The sequence below is a fragment of the Malurus melanocephalus genome, unplaced genomic scaffold (genome assembly GCF_030028575.1).
Source record: "Malurus melanocephalus ecotype Western Australia unplaced genomic scaffold, MMel_1.1 scaffold_40, whole genome shotgun sequence".
Classification (NCBI taxonomy): Eukaryota; Metazoa; Chordata; class Aves; order Passeriformes; family Maluridae; genus Malurus; species Malurus melanocephalus.
This window is the reverse complement of record NW_026623272.1, coordinates 2,808,878-2,829,865: the sequence shown is the minus strand read 5'-3', so window position 1 is coordinate 2,829,865 and position 20,988 is coordinate 2,808,878. Positions and strand designations below refer to the sequence as shown.

The window sequence follows — 20,988 nt, the reverse complement described above, 5'->3', positions numbered from 1 at the left end:
GGACGCGGCCGGGGCCGAAGCGGGGCCCGCGGGGGGCGCCGCCGCCGCCCCTTCCCCAACGGGCGAGGATGGCGAGACCCGGCAGCGCTACGAGGAACTCTGCAGGAGCCTCAACATGGACGAGCGCGCCCGCGCCGAGGCCTGGCTGAGCTACCAGAGCATGAGGCGCAACTACACCCTGGAGGTGAGGGAGGGGCGCCGGGACCCCGGGGGGAGCGCGGCGGGAGGAGAGCAGTGAGGTGCSGAGGGAAGGGACGGCCGTGGAGGCGCGGCGGCCTCTCCCTCGCACCGCCCGGGCGGCCGGGAATAAACATCGYAATTCCGAGTCATAGCGGCGCAAAGGTGTTAAAAATGGAAGCGCCGCTGTCGCTGTGGTCTTTCCGCCCCCAGCAGCTCGGCCGAGGAGCGGCACAGTGGCCTCRGCCAGCAGCGCTCCGCAGCTGCGGGGGCCCGACGAGATGCCCAGCGCAGGTGATCACACTCAGGAGTTGTTTATTAGGGGCTTGCGCGGCCGCGGCACGGCCCGGACTGGCTGGTGAAGGGTAAAGGGTAAAAGGTGAAGAGTTGGTCACGTCGTTCTTGAAAACAGGAACACGCGCTGACGCGCCCGCGGAGCTTCGGAGGCGCCTTTGATCGGTGCCTTCCTACAGTAAAGGTGGCGCTTGTGATAAACCTCGGGGGTTGCTCGGATCGCCCGGGCGGCTCTCGGGGCAGTCCTGCTCCCCARGCAGCTCTGTCACACCGCGGACGGGCTGCGATGCTCGGCGAGGAGCCTTGCCTTGCCCCGAAGGTGTGCGCTCCCCCGGCCCCGTGGTGTCAACGTAGCCCGACAAAACTAGAGCATCGAATTCAGTTTGGTTCTGTGTTTTACACTTTCTTTTCCCTCTAAATTGTTACCGTTTGATCAAAGATGGAGAATAAAATTTCAAGTGTTCGTTGGATTTAACTTCTGTCTTTAGGTACCAGACCGAATGATTGTTCTGCTGTGTAATACAAAGCAAAATGGAAATTTTGTTTTTCTTTTCCTGGTGTCAGTTCAGGGCAGAGGACTGTTTTGTAGTAAGAACTGAAGCCTTTTTTTTTAGCCTTTTTTAAAAATCAGAGCAGTACAAAATGTTGTAGGAGAAGAGCAGTGCTAAAATATATTGSTACACTTTAAGCCAAGTGTGAAATTTATAATGGTAACTGGTAATTCTGCACCTTCGGTGCAGTTCAGTGTTGTCTATTTAGCACCTGTTTTGTTGCAGTTAAAAACCCAAAGCACAACAGAACTTTGAAACACCAAATCAGCTTTGTCACTGAACAAACAAACTTTGTTGAACTTGAACTGTTCAGGACACAGTTCTTTTCCCTGATGTTTTTCTTTTCAGTGAAGTTTTTTAGATGCCTGATGTTTTGATTCACAGGGAAATGACATGCATTGGCTGGCTTGTGCCTTGTACGTGGCTTGCAGGAAAGCAATTCCAACTGTGAGCAGAGGAACAGCGGAAGGAAATTATGTATCCTTAACCAGAATCTTGCGCTGTTCTGACCAAAGGTAACTTTTATTCTTGCTGACTTTTAAACACTTATAAAATCTTAAAAARTGCTTATCACCTTGTGAAATTTGGAAATGGAGGATAAAAGCTAGATGTATTTCTTGTTTACCACTTTAAAAGATAGAATTTATATCACTGGAATGTTTGTGTTATAGCTCACTKCCACAGAAGTAGGGCAGCTCCTTTGGCTCAGTACTGTATTCAGAAAAACCCTGTTTTTTAAAATAAAAGATTGACTTCCTTCACTCAAAGGAGAAAGAAGTCAGTCACTGAAGAACAGTCAATTTTTGGAGTGTGTAAAGTGTGAACTTGTTAACACGAGAAAGCATTTTTAGTTCGTTGTGAAAATACACAATTTAGCTCCCTTTTTGYATAAGAAAACTTCACTTTTTGCTTGTTATTGCTAAAGTCACTAAATGAGGTCAGAATMAGATGAACAAATTTTTATCAAATGTTTATGTCCATAAGTATTAAAAGAAAAGCTGAAACAATTTACTTAATTTATTAGCAATCTCATTGTTTTCTAAAAATGTAGTAGATTGGTGCAAAAAGGAGAGAGAATGCGTATTTTCTCCATTTCCTCTACTGTTGAAGCGTTGCTATTGGTTGAAACAGTGCAAAAACGGTTCTCTGTAACTTTCGTTTTCCAAATCAGAAGTTCAGGAAATTAAATGTTGGTAAATTGTTTCTGTGATTTGGGCTATCAAAGACTAATAACACTAAAAAGAAGATGTAGGTGAAGAAACAGAAAAGGAATTAAAGCCAGATTTACAAAGTGCAGTTTGCAAAAACTTAAGAGGTTTTTTTGTACTTTGTAGAATATTCTTAGCACTGTGGAGCTCACAGTTCATTTTATTTAAGTTAATAAATTATTCAGAAAAACATGAAGCAAGTCTGATCTTAGAATAATCTGACTTTTGGAGTTGWTTTTGTCTTTGTGAGGAAATGCCAGACTCGTGAGTACACAGTTAACGTGGTTATCAACCTAAGATCTAAAAATATTTCACTGAGCTGTCTGATCTCATCCGTGTTTATGGGTGAAGGACTGGCTCCGTGATCGTTGTCATGTTTGCAATGCCACCATTTCATCAGTAGCTTGGGAAGTAGAAGTTGTACTTCCATTGAAAATGTATATGAGTTTATTCCTGCAGAGAAAACAAACTGCCTTTCACATCTCACTTGTTCGGTATTTTCAGCCTGATCGAGTTTTTTAACAAGATGAAGAAGTGGGAAGACATGGCAAATCTACCGTCCCAGTTCAGAGAGCGAACGGAGAGATTAGAGAGGAACTTTACAGTGTCTGCAGTCATTTTTAAAAAGTATGAGCCCATTTTTCAGGACATTTTTAGGTATCCTCAAGAAGATCARCCTCGTCAGCAGAGGGGAAGAAAACAGAGGTATGTTTCTGTTATTTCCAGRCTGAGTTTTAGACCATTACTTAGTGAAAATAGAGTGAAGTTGCTTGGTTGTTTTTGTTGTATTTTGACTGTATTTTTATCGATTTCTTTGTAATATCAGATCTGTCCTTGCTTGAGGTAATTTTTTAATCTCTCTTTTGGTTTCAGATCTGAYAGGGACAGGAAGTCCCAAAGCTGCTGAGTTTCTGATGATTTGAGGGGTGGGGGAGAGGGGACAGATATCAATCAGCCTGTAGATAAGGGAAGAACTAGTATTTCTGTGATGGGAGAGGCAGCAAGAATTTAATGATCTGCATGGCTTTAAAAACTCATAGCACTGCTCAGTCTGTTTCACTGCCCAGTAACCCCTACGGATTTCTTCATAGATGCAGATCTTGTGGATATTTTASTTTGTAGTGGAAACTTTGTTTTTTRTTGCTGTTSGTATCAGRACTGTAGAAATGAACTRTTAATGCAGGCTGACACTGGGGTTCCAGTTGTGCCTGCACTAAACCTGTGTGCATCTTTCTGTGTTACCTTTAATCAGGGTTTTGTGAGAAAGGGTGTAAAATTTTGGCTACACTGTAAAAAAGCTTAATTTTCTTTTTGAATTATTGACTACTATATGATATTTTATCTTTTTTGATTCATTGAGCTTACTGTTTTCTTGCTGTATTTTCCTCCAAAAGACGACAACCATGTACTGTGACTGAAGTTTTCCAGTTTTGTTGGGTGCTGTTTGTTCATGCAAAAGGTAAGAGATCTGAAAGGGATTAAATACAGTTATTACTGTATATCAGTCCTTGAAACACCAGATAGGTGCAGTGTACATATAACCTTTATTGTAAAAGCAGCCTTCAAGCTTACAAGGACAGTAGAGAATTTCAGGTGTTTTTCTTGATAATGACTGTTGGGAGGAAAAGGAGGGAGCTGCATCACTGATTACATTTTACTTAACAAGCAGTTTCATACATACTAACTTTATGAAGAATACCGTGTTGATAGCATATCCARTTGAATTTTACAAGAAAAATAAAAATTTATAGTACATAAAAGCTGTCAAGTTAGTAAGTGATAATTAAAGAGCACAAAAATGCAAATTGATTGTTGACTGTTAAAGCATTCGTGTGGGGTTTTGTTCTGTGTGTTTTGGGGGTGGACAGTAAATCCTTATCACAGCAACCACACATGAGTGGCAGGCCCAGGCTTGTCTGTTCCTGCAGACCATTGCCTTCCGTTCATGCACTGCACTTCTGGCATATTGTTTGTAAGAATTGCTCTTTAAACTCTTCTATTTCTTTCTTTAAAATCAATGGGGGAAAAAATCTCTGCTGTACTGAGGTAACTGTTTTGTATTATTTGGTWTGAGGTTCTGAAAGGGAGCAGTAAGCCATTGTTTGAAATGTCAGCAACAAGAAATTACTATGGAGCTACTTGCACTGTGAAATTATATTTATTTTTGACTGTGCTGACAGTAATGATTGATGTGGTAGGGATATTGAACCTATGTTATGACACTTATTTTGAGAATTTTATTGATTAAAATTTAGCTGATGGTATTTAGGATTTTGATTGCTTTGCTGTAAASCTTCAATGATTTGGAAATAACTGATAAGTGGGTAAAGTTAATTAAAATTTCATCTAGCATTCATTATTTTAAATAGTTTAAATTACCTGCATTGAAATTATTTTTCATCTAACAAGCRTGGAACTAGAAAATAACATAAATTTGAGCAAAGTAGTATGTTACTGATAGGAAAATAGCAGCGTAATTGAGAAAAATTCTCTAATCATATATCCATTTGGATATGTTCTAAGTGAGTATATTACTGTATGATAGCATTCTTCAAGAATTTGAATCTGTTGTTCAGAATGGGCTCAGCTAAGTGATTTGATGCTTCCCTGAGGAAAAAAAGGGGAGGGGGAAAGAGTGGAAGAGTTACTAGTATTAAAGGAGTGATAGAAACGTCATTCTGTGCATAAAAAGTAATGGAATTGTGATTTATGTTATTAATTAATTATAGTTTATTTTGCAAAACTGTTTTTCAGCTATGGCCACTCCTCTAGAGGCATATCATAAACATAAATTAGTTTAGTAAAGGGTAATRACTCTGAATGTAATCTTTGTGAAAGGCATAAGAGTGAAGAGGTTACAAGGACTCTTTTCTGCAGGAAGATGATAAATAAAAAATACTTAATAAACCAGATCAGAGATAGGCACATTTTAGCTCTTCTGTAAAGCACAAGAGAAATTAAGTTACATTTATTACTGTTTATAATGAGCATGCTCCCAGCAAAATTTTTGTAAGAAAACAGATTGTTGAAAAATAAAATCTGACTTTGAGTTCAATACAGATTTGTTCTGRAGAGCGAGGATTAGGGGCTGAAGGAGGCAGCAGTTTCTCAGACATCTGAAAACCTGGCTCTGGCCTTGCCAGTTAAAAGTTCTTTGCAACTGTTTACAGCAATGCAAAGTCAGGGAAAAGGGGAAAAGTTGTTTCTCAGAACCCATTCCACCCCTCTTGGCCTTCAGAGCAGGATTTGCTTTGGGAAGATGCAGTGGGAAACCAGTAAAGGATTGGATTTTTCTTCCCTGAGGCAGTTTGCATTATACAGTTTGTACTGCTTCAAGTTATTTATGCACTGTTTAAATTATTTTACTGTGAATGAGGGAGCAGCAACACAGTATTTATCAACATTTTGATAAGATTTGATTTCAAAACAGCATAATATATTTGAGTTCCTTCACAATTGCTGTTGTTTCTGAAAAAAATACTTTACATTTTTATTTTTTTTATGTTATTAAGTGTGAGTGTGTTTTACTGCCTGTGTTGCTATCCAGATACTTATAGTCAACAAAGTCTGTTTTTCCTAGATCCCATTATTGATTGTAACACAAACATCAACAGTTTCTTGAGTTAAAAATTCTTAAATCCATGCTAATTTTATGTCTTATATCTTTCTAATWTTGAAGGAAATTTTCCTATGATCAGTGATGACTTGGTCAATTCCTACCATCTCCTGTTATGTGCTTTGGATCTAGTGTATGGAAATGCTCTGCAGTGTCCTAACCGTAAAGAACTCCTGAATCCTAATTTCAAGGGTATGTTGGAAAAAAAAACTGTCTAAAGTTTGCAAGAACTTCTAAGGCTCCTGAAATGAGTATGAATCTACATGGCAGAGGATAAATTGAATAGTGTTGATTTGAAATGCAGGACAATTAATATTTTCTGTGTCTGGCTACACAGTTCCATTYCAGTTAATGTAGTATTAATAACAGGCTACTGAATTTTGTTGAAAATACATTAAGTCAAGGATTTGATGTACTGTGGAAATATCTTTGAAGGAAGTCCCAGAGTAATAATTTGAGTTAATGAGGGTTTAATGTCAGTGAAAAACTGCATAAGGACACAKCCATCACTGGACACAGTAAGATTGGAATGTTCCTATGACGCAGTAGTTCAGAGAGACCCAGGGCTCAAACATGAGATTTCTTTCTCTCTCATTTCTGGATTGCTGCTCTTCTCTCTCTGAAAAAAATGGAAGTGCAGGTTGACTCAATAGCCACAAATGCAAATGAATGGTGAGAAGTTTCCATTGAATTTCTGATGTAACTCTTCTCAAACTTGCACTTCATTYTCAGTGCTGTGCATTATTGACCTTTACTTGTAGTGCTTCAGATGTGACCTGGGACCATTGTCTCAAATAAATATTGTAGTTCACAAGTGTTTGACTTTTTTTCCTATTAGAATTGATAAATTTAACTTTTATCACGCAGTCACTAATGTTTTAACATTTCTAATTCAAAATTTGCTTTCGATAACATTATCTGATCGAGTGGACATTATTATGTAATTAGTAATTCTTTCAACAAAACTAAGTAGTTTACGGTTTTAATTTCATGCTGCCTGGACTACACAGCATAGATTTTAAGTTTAATGAGAAAACAGAATTTGAATTTGCAAATTTATACAGTATTCTTAATTRTAGGTCTACCTGAAGACTTCCATAGTAAGGATTATAAAGTATCATCWGATCCTCCCTGCATCATTGAAAAACTGTGTTCTTTGCATTATGGATTAGTTTTAGAAGCAAAAGGTATAAAGGAACATTTTTGGAAGCCCTATATTCGGAAGCTCTTTGACAAAAAGGTTGGTCAATAAATTTGTAATGTAGAAAAATCTCTTCTTGAAAACCTTTATAAGAAATGAAATGCCCATCCTTTGTTCTTCACTGTCTTACAGCTTTTAAAAGGAAAAGAGGAGAATCTGACTGGATTTCTAGATCCTGGGAACTTTGGAGATAGTGTGTAAGTCTGTGTTTGTGGTTTGGTTTGCATGGGTGTCCCTCTGTCACAGCTGCACGTGTTCCCTTATCTTAGCACTGACACCTGGCAGTTGTCTTGTGTGTTAATGTCCATCCACCACTGTCCTTCTCTTCCTGGGAGTGCTGTGGGCTGAGGCCTCTTGGAAGGAGGAATGATGCTTCAGGATGGTGTTACCTGATGTCTGCTTTTATTCTTGTGTTTCTCTTTCTTGGAGTTTATTTTTTGTGTGTAACTTTAAGAGTTACTATGTAAAAGCTGTGGGAATGCATTGAGTTGGAAGTGGGAGGGAAAAATTGGGTTTGGTGGTTTGTTTTTTTTTTCTTTATGAACTCAGAGATGTTTATAGGTGGGACTTGTTTTCTTTTAATGGTATAAAAATGTTTCAATGTAATTTTTGATATGATGATGTATAAATTTTGTGGGGTTTCCAGAAAATTGGAGTTCTCAGTATTTTACTGTGTTCCTCCTGCAGCTGGATAAATGGCAAGGTRTCAGATAGGTAGTGAAAATAATGTCCTTGCCACTGTAATATTTAAGATACTGTAGATCTTAAAGGAGCTTCAGTCCTTAGGTGAGGGTCAGATCAAGTTTCAAGTAGACTTCCCTCAGGCCAGAACTGTGTTCATTCCATGAGTAGGTGAACAGAGCAGTCTCAATAAAAGGGRTTTGTCTCTGTCTTCCCTTCCTGCTGTAGCAAAGCCATCAACAAGGCCTATGAGGAGTATGTTCTGTCAGTGGGAAATCTGGATGAGCGAATATTCCTTGGTGAGGATGCAGATGAAGAAATTGGAACTCTCACGAGGTGCTTAAACACACCTTCAGGAATGGAAACAGCTGAAAGGGTGCAAGTGAAGCATAATTTGCAGCAGCATTTTGACAGGGTGAGTATGGCATGGTCTCTGGTACCATTTTTATATGCCACCTGGCAGCCTGTGGAGACAGAAATAGAACACACCTAGGAATGTGGGGAGAAAATGGGAGGAGTATTGGGAGCTAGACTTGATGGTAAAGAATGTAAGGTATTTATTGAGATGAGTAATCATGTGGYTAGATAATTTGAAGGGATATCCATGATGTTGCATTGTTTTAATGTGATGGCTTGATCTGATGCAAATGAACTAAAGTGCTAATCAGGAGGTTAACCTTCTATTAAAGGTCAAACCTGCTGAAAGAATGCCCTGGCTCAGTCCACTTTGCTGAGCTACAGCTGCCTTCATTACTGAGGGGATAGGAAGGGACAGCTGGGGATCTGGGGGTATTTTTTAGACTGGTCCAGTTGTTCCACACTTCATTTCCAGCATCTGCATTTCACATAGGTCACATCCCCTCTTTTTGTACAGAACTGTTTGATACAAATATCTGAGCAACACAGACAGATTCTTCATTGCAGGCTCTTACCTGAGTCATGGTMTGCTTTGGGCTGTTTGATTAGGAGCCATTTTTCTTCCATAACACAGAGTAAGAATTCTGCAGATTGGTGTTTGTAGGTTATGACTTTTATCAGTTTTATAATAATGTGGATATAAATAGTGGTAATTTTTTTATTTTCAGTCCAAATCACTTAGGATCACAACCCCCCTCACTGGCCGCAAGTACATTAAAGAGAGCAACCCATATGTGACACCTGTTTCCATGGCAACCTACAGCCTGAGCCGCCTGCATACSATGCTGGCTGGGCTGAAAAATGCCCCCAGTGAAAACCTGGAGCAAATACTCAGGTAAGTTTGATTTTTTAGCTAAATAATTCTATTTCCTATTCTAGTTTTAGTAACAAACATTAGTGCTGAACAGTGTAATTTTAAATGTGAGCCAGTCTTTTACTCCTGGAGTAAAATGGAATCCAGAGAGACATTAACATTTCAAAGGACTGTTCTCATTATTTAGACACATCTGTCCTTAAGAAATTCATGAACATCCGCCATTTAAAACCCAACAGTTCTGAGCTTCTCTAACGACAAGTTGCCAGTGTAAAATTTTCAAGACTTTTCTTCATACTTAACAAGTGGCTCTACCTAGGAAATCACTCCATACTGTAGGATATGGAAACCAAACCTTAATTCGGCATGTGAATAAACTGTTGCTTCAGGAAAAATGTATTTTAGAACAGTTTTTATGTCATGTAGAAAGTGCTRTTTAAATATCTCTCCCTGATCATGAAAAGATGAGCATACTCAGTACAGTGTATACAATAATATGCTGTGGATGTTTTGCAGTTACACACATATGGGTCTGTTTGTATTGCTGTGCAATAGATTTCCAATTTTATGCTTTCAACATAGAAAAAAATGGGGCAGTTTCAGTCTTAGTAAGAATAATATATTGAAATGTTTCGGTTYTATTTCCAGGTCATGTTCCAGAGATCCTTCTCAATCCATTGCAAACAGAGTAAAAGAAATGCATGAAGTGTACTGTCAGAGCACACAGTCTGAAGGAGAATTCAGTAATTTTTCCAAAGGTAGGAAACACTTTGCTTATCCAGATAAGAATTAAAATGCTTGTAGACASATCCATCTCTTATAATTAAGTTTTACATACAGGTTATGCTTTYGCACAAGTGTCTTTTCTACTCCTCTTCCCTTTTCCTGTATTCTTAAAACATAGCAAATTTCAGTGCTGTATAAAATTCTGTAATCTGCCTTAGCTTGAATTACTGGAATTTGATCAATTTCAGTASTAGAGAAGTAAAATGAAAAACACTGTTAAGTGTACCACTTCTTCTCTCAAATATATTAGTGATGTCATGGATTTCTGTGATGGTAAAGGAAAATCTAAGTAACTGTAGTCTTTAAAAACCCARCGGCAATTTTGGCTTACATACAAGGATGGATTAGTACAGGTATTAAAATCCTGCCAGTATAAACACAAAAACATGATTTGCAAAGTTGTCTTGATGTCTGAAGTGCCTGAAGATGCAYTGAATATAAGGAAGATGCTCTTGACCTTGTTTTTTAATAAGGCCTTCCTTTGTTCTTGTCAGCTTAGTTGCTTCAGTGCTTTTTGTTGCACAATTCAGTTCAATGCATTTTCTGAAATCGAATTATATCTGTTACAGCAGTATAAGGATTGTTCTTTTACGTGGTGGTGTCATCAAAATCTGGGTTCAGTAGCAAGTTACTCTGCTCTGCATTCACAAGTCAGCACAGTGTAGGAGAAGGACTTCTATTTCAACTTCAGATTAACTGGTTTAGTCCTGAAAGAACTGTAGCTACAGCAGCACAGAAATACACATGGGCTGCTGTGGTATCTCTGTATCTGAAGAATATAATACTTTTTAATTGCAWTTTACAATATTGCTTCTATTTAAACTTCCTGCAGATGTTGCTAGTAAACATTTTCGTCGTGCTGAGACGCTGTATTACAAGGTCTTGGAGTCAGTCATTGAGCAAGAGAGGAAGAGACTGGGAGACACTGACTTATCTGTAAGAAAAACTAATCAAATGGTTCCTTATGTTTAAAGTTGGACCTGCAAAAAAAGAACATAGATGTTAGAGCAGAATTGTCTCATTATTTAAAATAAGAGTAAATCTCTGAGAAGAATCCTGTAGGTACAATKAATGGAAAAGGTTCAAGAAATTATTTGTGCTTGCAGACACAAAGATACGTTAATGAGTAAAGATGGCTCTTTTTGAATTCTGTTCTGTTCTGTTCTGTCCCTTACAAAATAGCTTCACTTTTTATAAGCTTAAGAACCTTACTGTTGAGACAGTAAAGAGTGTTTTATTGTTCTATCGTTACACTGTAAAACAAGCTTTAAAATTTGCAACTCTTGCAGGCAATACTGGAGCAAGATGTGTTTCACAGGTCTCTGCTGGCATGTTGCCTGGAGATCATTACCTTYACATACAACCCACCTGGAAACTTCCCGTTCATCACCGAAATATTTGACATTCCAGTGTATCACTTTTACAAGGTAATGTGTTTGAGAGCCAGAAATGCTTATCAAGTCCTGTGTGCTCATTGACCTGTGTGACAGCATAGGATTGAGTCACAGTAATGCAGCCTTAATATTTCTAATAGTCTGTTCTTCTCTCAAAATCAGGAATTGGAATTTGATCTTTGTTTAAGAATAAATGTATGAAACAAGTGCTAATTRTGTTAATTATTAATGAATTGTGTTAATTACCCACTGCACAGGTAATTGAGGTTTTCATTAGRGCAGAGGATGGCCTTTGTCGGGAAGTAGTAAAACACCTGAACCACATTGAAGAACAGATCCTGGAAAGTATGGCATGGAAACGGGAATCCATACTGTGGGACAGGATCAGAGAGAATGAAAACAAAGTTCCTACTTGTGAAGAGGTGAGCACATCTTTCTGTGTGTTATATATTTTTTGTAATCAGACAGGAAAGCAGAGAGAGGACTTTGTATCCTGAAGGAGAGGCCTTGCATGGCCCAGTAGCAGTTCYACCATCCCAACCCTTCAGTGCAGGGAAAGCAGTAAGTGCAGTGTGCTCTGGCCTGGTCAGGGTCAACTCTGTGGAGACAGGAACAGAGACAGGCAGCAGAGAGGATTCTAACCCAGTGTTTTATCCAGTATTTCAYTGGTATAAACAAAATACTCAAATAGGGAAGGTTTGGACCGATCACACTTGAAAAGATCATTAAACAGACATGGTAAAAAGTGCACACAGAAATAGTCACAGAAGGACTATTACCATCTCTGTCTTCCAGAGCAATCCAATCACTACTCACTACTGGTTTTGTTACAATAGTTGGGCTTAGGGTAAGTTTTTTGTTTTTCTTGTTCTTTTTCCACAGAGTTTTGCTGTTCAAAATCAGTAGCACAGTAGCTTTTAAAAATTAGCTATATAGTTAATGTGATACAGACTCTCTAATAAAAGTATAAATATTTTAGGTAATGCCACCTCAGTACTTTGAGAGATCTGCTGGGAACAGTGTTGTGAGTTCACCATTGACACCACGGCGAATAAATGAGGTTCGTGCTGAAAGTGGAGGACTGGGAAAAGGTGAGATTATTTTAAAGCAGAACATGCTGGGCATTGTTTACTTAAGATTAAATTACATAAGGAAGGAAGCTGCTTTAATGCCAATGTACAGTTAGCTGCAAACACATTTGTAAATGGTATTTATATTAAAACTCACAGAGTTGCATCAGAGGTCTGAGGCTGATGGATTCATTGTATCAGTGTGAATAAAATACTGCTTTGATAGGGTGTTGTCACCTGATGGATATGGACAGCATGTGTATGTATATGTTAAACAGGATTTATACATGCACACACACACAACTTAAGCTCTGATTAATTTCCTTTATTGTTATTGCCAGAAAAGAAATTCCATTAACTTATAGGAATACTAAACATGACATTATTAAAGATGAAGTCATCTCTAAAAGCAAGCTGTAGTTTTAAATTTTTTTCCTGAAGAACTTTGCATGACATATTTTGGTTGGCATTAGATTTCTATCACCTTTTTGTGTAACAAGAGTTAAACATATATATATGTATATTCATATATGTGTGTGTGCTTTCCCTCCCCAGGCCTCTCCTCCCCTCCAGCCACCCTGTAYGACAGGTACAGCTCTCCCACAGCCAACCCCACGAGGCGGCGCCTGTTTGCTGACAATGACAGTGCCCCTGAKGGTGGCACCCCGGTGAGGGTGCCCCCGCAGCCCGTGGTGAACACKGTGCCAGTGCAGAACGTGAGCCCTGAAGCCGTGTCCGTCACTCCAGTGCCCGGCCAGACCCTGGTGACCGTGGCCACGGCCACCGTGACAGCCAACAATGGGCAAACGGTGACCATACCCGTGCAAGGTGAGGGAAAAGCTGCWGCAGAGCTGTTCAGCCCTGTTCCCATCAGTGTTAGAACAGAGCCAGGGAGAAGGGGGGAACAGTTGGCCTGGAAAAAGTATGTTACAGGATTCATAAGTAGGAAAAATTGTTTGAATAGACAAGCAGAATTTAAGGACAGAACATGCACAGCACAAGGATGTTCTGACTGCCAATGTTTATTTTATAAAACAGATGTTTCAGTAAGCCCTCCTTCCTGAACTGGCATGGGGTGAAAGCTGCATTAGTATGAAAACCTTAGTTCAATTTCACTGTCTTCTTGTCTCATGATGAAGAGTTTAAAGTATTTTCATTAAACAGTTTCATATAMAATAACTAAATGTATAGTTACAAGCAGCTAATGAAAGAAGTACTGAATTATTTTTAAAAACTGAAACGCACGAACACATGCACATTCCCACACAACTTGCTCTTATTTCAGACTCTTTGTTGAATTACAGGTATTGCCAATGAAAATGGAGGAATAACTTTCTTCCCAGTCCAAGTAAATGTAGGTACCCAGCCCCAAGCTGTGTCTGGGCCCATGCAGCCTCTGAGTGCCCAGACTCTGGCTGGCACCCTGAACACGCAGATGGCTGGGGCAGCACTGCAGCTGCCAGGCCAGTTAACKGTGCAGCAGATCTCCCCTGGAGAGCAGAGGCAGACCCAGCACTTCACTGCCACGGCTGTCAAACCTCGCAAGACGGGCTCACTTTCACTCTTCTTCAGAAAGGTGTGTTTGCATCAGAGTTTGTTTGCTTAGTTCTTATTTGGGTAAACCTGCCATAATTTAAAAAATACATACTTATTGTAATAATAAGAGCATATTAAATGTAAAATTAATCTATGTCTTTTGTTATTCATACACACCTAAAGAGTAGTTTTTTTCCTGCATGCCCCTTCTCACTAGCAAAGGTGTGTGCTGGCTCATCAGGACTTGTGAAGTATGTTCTGTACTTGGCCAGCAGGTTCTTAAAGGTGTCCCTTTGTTTGAAGGCTCTTCCAAAGAAAGAGGTTCACTTTTGAGACTTTCTGGTTTAATAAATACAGTGGTTGCTGTCGGCAGTGCTCAGGACAGCTTAKAATTTAGGCTTCAAACAAATGTTTTCTTAGCACTGACACAGTACTGAGAATGTCTGTGTCTTCATTAAAAAAGTTAAATTTGCATTTAGTTRTTCTTCTTTTGGCTTAGCATTTGCACAAGTTCTACAGGTGTGCAMGTCTGAGCTACTCTTTTGCTGGGTCAGAAAGCAGTGTTGCTGTGGCCCTGAGCACAGTGTCCATTACCACAGGTGTATCATTTAGCCAGTGTTCGTCTGAGGGATCTCTGTGTCAAACTCGATGTGTCTGATGAGCTGCGCAAAAAGATCTGGACATGCTTTGAGTATTCCTTGGTGCATTGCCCTGAAATCATGATGGACAGACACCTGGATCAGCTGCTGATGTGTGCCATCTATGTCATGACTAAGGTAAAGTGTGAACAAAGAAAAAGCAAACATAAAACTCCTTTAAAAACTAATAATCCAAATATTATAATTCCTCAAAAAARCACAAACCAACAAACACATGCACAACAACTCCCAAACAAAACAAAATACAAAACCTGGAGGAAAACTGAGAACCTTTTCTCTCCATTCCCCTTAGGTTACTAACGAAGACAGATCATTCCAGAACATCATGCGCTGCTACCGGACACAGCCRCAAGCCAAGAGTCACGTGAGCACAGTCACTGTTTAACACTGTGGGCTCTGATTTATTAAATGCCTTCATTCTGTTTTGGGAACAGATCACTTTGCAAAGCAACATCTAGTATTAAGGGGATGCAGTCTTTGAGCCATTTCCAAAAGGAAGTGGTTATAGCAAAAATCCTGCACTGCCGAAAGCTTTTTATGGTAAACTGTAACTAAAATAGAAAATGCYGTGACTTACAACCTAAGGAGGCAGTGCCCATGGGATATTATTCCTCTTAGGAGGCTGTATTTTGCCCTGCAAGAAGCAGTTTGCTGCCCCAGTGAAGTTTCTGGCAGCAGACACATCATGCAGGCAGTTGTTCCCTGACTGGGTGRTTGCCCCACCCTCCCCTGCTCACACTGCTCGTGTCCCTGCAGGTTTATCGCAGTGTCCTGATCAAGGGTCGCCGCCGCCGCCGYCACTCGGGCAGCAGTGACAGCAGCAGCCAGCAGAACTCACCTACAGACAGGAGCAAAGACAGGAACAAAGAGAGAAGTGAGTGATTCCAAATGCCAGCTGTCTGGGTTTAATTCCATTTCCAAAACTGTGTGCATAGACTACGAGTCGGATTTTGTGTTGCCCAACCCCAAACAYTTCCTCCTTTGGTAAACTTAAACAGAATTAAGAATGCATCAATAACATTTAAGAGTTGCTGTATATTGCACCCACTCTGGCAGTTTCAAATCTCTCCCCACATGTACTTACCTGGGGAATTTGCTGTGCTGGCCGGAGCTCTGAGTTCAGCTCACACACCAAAGAACAAGTCTTTGCAGAATGAGGGAATCTGGGCTAGCCCAGGTTCACAGTTACTCTTATCAGAACCACAGAGCTGCAGCAGTCTCTTTTGTGGCACTGTCTGTCTGCAGAGATAGGAACACCACCCACAGCATTGATTTCAGCATAGCTGACAGCTCTGGAGATTATTCCCTTGATACATAAACTGTCACATTTTTCCTTGAATTAACTTATAAAGGAAACTGAAGAGGTGATGCTGTGTATTTCTACCAACAGTTTTCAAGATATTGATAATAGATCATGGTATAAGCTGTAGGTATTAATATTTTCTGTCATTGAGAGGAGAGAAAAAAAATAGATGTATTTTGCAACTTCCCACATTAAATTAACAGGAAGTATAACCAAGCCAAGTATTTCTTCTACTAACACAAAAAAGATTACCATTCTTTCCTTGAAATGGTGCCAGGTGGCAACAAGAAAGAGCTACATCTAGAAGGGAAACACAAATGCTGAAAAACGGAGTTTCAGCTCTTTTTATATTRTCATGCAGCTCCTACAGAAAACCTCTTGGAGATTATCCACTAAGACTTTAGTGGCCAGTGGGTTCCCGGTCCTGTTTCCCAAGGGTGGCTCTGTGCGTGTGTGTGTGTCAGGGGCTGCAGGGCTGGCAGTGCCTGAGCAGTGTGGCTGTGCCCATGCAGGCAGCCGTGACTCCAGCCCGGTGATRCGCTCCAGCAGCACCCTGCCCGTGCCCCAGCCCTCCAGCGCACCCCCGACCCCCACCCGCCTCACCGGCCCCAACAGCGACACCGAGGAGGAGGAGCGGGGGGACCTCATCCAGTTCTACAACAACGTCTACATCGAGCAGATCAAAGACTTTGCCCTCAAGTACACTTCAAATGCAGTAAGTTACAWTCTTTGCTTTTCTTTGGTAATCTGGCCTAATAATGTGACCAAACTGCCAGTTGTTGTATCAATGTCTGTATGGTATCACATCCATGCAMGAGCCTTGCTGCAGTGAGCCCCGAGCTGAGGCTGCAGCTGCTGAGCTCTCTKTTCTCTCCACAGACAGACTCCCCGCCGCTCTCACCGTACCCCTTCGTGCGCCTCAGCTCCCCCCGCCGAGTGCAGCTCTCCCAGCACCACCCCGTGTACATCTCGCCGCACAGAAACGAGTCTGCCCTCTCTCCCCAAGAGAAAATATTCTACTACTTCAGCAGCAGCCCCTCGAAGGTGAGACTAAAGGGTTTAAATTYGATTTTCTAATCCCTTAATTGTCTTTTGTTTGTGGTAGTGCCATTAGAGCAAGACTGCAACTTGATGTTTTGTTTACCTTGTCCCAACACACCCATCATCACTTAGGGCTCATGAAACTGCCAGTGCAGCTGTCACAGCTGCAGGCCTGGATGGGCCTTTGAGCTCTACAGGCAGAGACACAAACTCCTTTGAGTTTAAGACTTTGTGTGCTCTGGTAATAGAAAGACCAGTACAATGATTAAGTACCTTAATACAGTACAGATCTCCACAAAAGAGCCTGTGCAGTCCCRCTGTAATGCACCTAACAATGGTTCACATCATATTGGGGTAATCYCAAAATAGTGAAAGCTAATCGTTCTTTTGCCCCTCTTCTCCCTCCAGAGGCTAAAGGAAATCAACAGCATGGTTCGAACRGGAGAAACACCCACAAAGAAGAGAGGCATCCTCCTGGAAGATGGAACTGAAGCCCCAGCCAAGCGAATCTGCCAGGAGAACCACACAGCTCTGTTGCGACGACTCCAGGACGTAGCGAATGACCGAGGGTCTCACTGAGTCTGCACAGCTCTTCCCTCCCTCCTCTGCCTGGGGCTGCTCAGGGACCCACCAGACCTTGGCCAAGTGTCCCAGCCTCCTCCTTGCCCCTGCAACTGCTGACTGCACTGGGCCTGAGCCAGGGCATCAGGGGAGACAGCACTGGGGAGGATCCACCTCAGATTCCCGACACAACCCCAAGCCCTGCTTAAGCTCATCACAAGGCAAGTGACCTCTCCAGCCTTGCCTGGGGAGCACATCCCTAAGGCAGCTGTGGCCCTCGCAGCAGGTATTTACAGCTTTGCTSTGCTCTAGTCAGTGCCCTCAGCCCTTACCAGCTGTGGCCAGAYAGGTCCAGGCACCGCAGCACGGAGCACTGCACCAAGGTACCYACAGTCAGCAGCTGGGGCTCCTAACTAACCACCTCCACAAACTAACAGCTTTGGAGTAACATTCTCACAGTCCAGGTCTGCTCGGAAAGGGACAAGGAGACTAAGGGTTTTGAGCCCTGAAGGAAGCTGGATGGATGGACTCTGTCCCTGTTCAGGATGTTCCATGTGCCCTTGAGAACCATTACAGCATTGAGCTTCAGTSTGTGGCCCTTTGCTGTACCAAGGGAGGCAATTGTGATTGGTTTGAGCTGTACAATGTTTGAAAGTTTTCCCAAGGTGACACTTGGGAGTGGGCTGTGAAGCATCATGTTTAATACAGATGAGTTTTGCTGTGTATTTGCAATGGCACTTTCTAAATGTGAATATTTTTTGCAAAGGCAGACTTCAGCTGTCTTTCTGTATTGAAACATTTTTTGTATTTATTTCAGTCTGATATCCCGTTGCTCCTCTTGTCAGCAAATGGCATTAAGAATTCATTGCAACTCCATGTTTATGCAGCAATGAAAGCAGGAAGCCAGGGATGTCTGCTTTTTCAAGGAATTTTATATGCCTGTTGCTTTTGTTGATAGTCAGGCACTGCCCCCCTTGCTCACTCAGCAGCAGGAAGGTGGTGTCCATCTCCTAAAACATACACTTAGATATTTTGTTTGCTTGTAAAGCACAGGGCTTGGAGGCTTGGCTTTGTGTTTTGCTTTGTTTTTTAAATGGTCTAAACCAGGCTGCCTGGGAGTAATCTCTCCCCTACTAACAGGATCAGCAGGTGGTGCACATATTACTCTTACCACTTGTTTTCATTTAAAATASTTCCARAATACCAGACTTGTTAGGAAAGCAWCAACCCTCTCCCCRAATATAGGAGCCAGTCCACTGCTGGGGAGGGGGTGTTCTTGATGTAAAATGTGGCACACTCAGGTTCCAGAAGATTTTCTAAGAAAGCAAAAGCTAAACTCTGTTTTCAGTCATTCCTGCCCTTCTGAATAATAGGAAAATTTAAGGCTCAATTCCACTGTAAATTTACCTAAAGTTAAATAAAAACGTTTTTTCTTACCTGCATAACAAAAAGCTGAAGTCCAGAAGTTGTGTAGATGTTTCTGTAAAAATATTTATGGAAGTGTCAGACAATTCTTGTTGTTACTATTTACTTCACTTTGTATGAAAATATTGCAATTGTATTTTTCAATAAAGGCTTTGTAAACTCAGTTTTATGTTCGTCTGAAAAAAGCATTGTATGTGCAAAGTCAAAAAGTCTGCAGCAAGGACTTCAGTCCCACACTGCAATTAACGATTTAAAAATAAATAAATAATCGTGTCTTAGTCACAGCACAGGGGAAAGGATTTACTCCTGCCCTGGTTTAGTCACCGTGGTTGTTCCTGCTGCTCTCTTGGTGGAAGAGGAGGAGGAGGGTGTCTGTCACACTGTACAGCACAGGAGGGCTCCAGAACAATCTGCTTTGCTTTCCCTGCAGGAGCTTTYAGCACAAGATCTCACACATCCAGTGACAGCAGAATTATTTCCTGTGTGCTACATGCTCACATTTCAACCGAGGGAAATTTCTAAACATTCTTCAGTAAAAAACAGCTTTGACTAYCTCAGGCCAGGTGCTGCATTTGTACAGCTACGGATGCACTGTTTTTTCCCTGCGTTTTTCCCTGGGGGGGGGCTGATACTATTCCATCAACTGCTGTTTCTGTCTCTTTCTGAAACCAAGTTGTTCAAGTTACCCTCAGCTGTCAATTATAATGAAGGTGTAATTTCAGTTTATACTTCCAGTATAGAAGCAAATGCTAAAAAAAAACCACAAAACAAAACACACAAAAAAACCCCAAAAAACAAACCAAAACCAAAAACTTAACAGAGGTGTTCCAAAGAAAAAGGCATGCAAACTTGATTAAAAAAAAAATCTGAATTTGCTTCAAATAATTTCTTTCACAACTCAGAAGAGTTTGTTTGGAATCCAGCTGGACCCTCAGCAAGAAACCACTGGTGTAACTTACAGACCTCTTAGAAATATTCTTCAGAGTTGWGAATTTCAAAGATATTTCAGGTATTCAGAAACATCCCCTTCTCAAAGTATTGGCCAGACCTTAGTCTTTCATTAAATTATTTACCTGTTGTAGGAAAAATAAAGCACAACCCAGGAGAAAAGGATTTGATGTCCATGGCACTGTTTCAGTACTCAATTCACCTACCTTGCTCCTGCAACAGCTTCATTTAATACATAAATCTGATTACAGAAATGCACAGTGTTCTCTCCCCTTTCCCAGTCTAAGAATAATTTTTCAGATTATTCATTCTAAACCAAATTCTATATTCTCTAAATGAATAAAAGTATTCTCAACAAACTGCTGTTAGCTGGATTTAGCTTGGAGTCATCCAACCTAGTGACCAGCCTTGCAGGGGGCCTGACAGCTCAGAGAGAAACAAAACTTAATCTAAAAACCATCATTTTCACAACATTATCTATCCTGTCATTCCTCCTAGACATTGTTTTTGCCAAATGATGATTCCCGGCCAACAGCAGCACTGGCAGCTGGGGCTGTGCTGCAGCAGAGACCMAAGAACAGCCCAAAATTAGAAGGGATTTAACTTCCACACCAGTCCTTCACCTAAATGGCTTAGGAAATGTGCAAGTCAGTGATTTATTAGAGGYTTCTAAATAATCATAAAACTGAATAAAGAGCAACTGTCACAGTCTGGTTTAGCTTCAGGCCTGCCCCTGCCCATTCAGTACAAGGCTGGGCCCATCGTCTGCTTCACATTAGGAACCCTTGAACTAAAMCCTTGCCCATGAGAAACCTGAAGCATWTAAAATTTCAGYTTCARCCCTCCCAAAAAAAGTTAGAGAAACAACAGCAGCAATGGAACTCAYTTCACATTTTAGTGGCAACACTCCAGGGCAGTACATGTACCCTCAAACTTTTCCCACTTCCTTCCCCTGTAAGGCACACAACACCACTTCCCCAGGCAATACAAACKCACCTTCAGATCAGTTCCTCCATTCCTGTCCTCTACTGCACACTCAGATCAGGCACATGACAATTGCACGGCACTTTSAATGCCTCATAACCTGCCAGGTGTCCAGAATACTGAGGCTAATGGCACATTAATGCCACACAGAACAGAATGCTGACCAAGGCAAGTGCCACAAAGCCATCTCATTCTCCTGTCACTGAGTGTATGACACTACTGGGCAAGTCTCTATTTCCTTAGAAGCCGTGAAGTTGTTCTCAAAGAGAACAGTGAAAGCTTGTTAATGACAAGTAAATTTAGTAAGTCAGATAAAARCAAA

The 20,988-nt window shown here is 41.1% G+C and overlaps 1 protein-coding gene across 1 annotated transcript; it reads left to right on the top strand.

Moving 5' to 3' along the window:
- RBL2 (RB transcriptional corepressor like 2) lies at positions 1–17,365 on the top strand. The gene is made up of 22 exons (XM_057364634.1): positions 1–184; positions 1,407–1,537; positions 2,735–2,935; positions 3,625–3,689; positions 5,910–6,038; positions 6,926–7,086; positions 7,180–7,244; positions 7,957–8,143; positions 8,814–8,980; positions 9,608–9,717; positions 10,578–10,681; positions 11,035–11,172; positions 11,397–11,561; positions 12,119–12,230; positions 12,765–13,037; positions 13,514–13,785; positions 14,345–14,521; positions 14,697–14,768; positions 15,161–15,278; positions 16,220–16,422; positions 16,587–16,751; positions 17,157–17,365. The coding sequence occupies exons 1-22, from the start codon at positions 116–118 to the stop codon at positions 17,325–17,327; spliced, it is 3,255 nt and encodes a 1,084-aa protein (XP_057220617.1). The 5' UTR covers positions 1–115; the 3' UTR covers positions 17,328–17,365.
- The last annotated feature ends 3,623 nt before the right edge of the window (positions 17,366–20,988 follow it).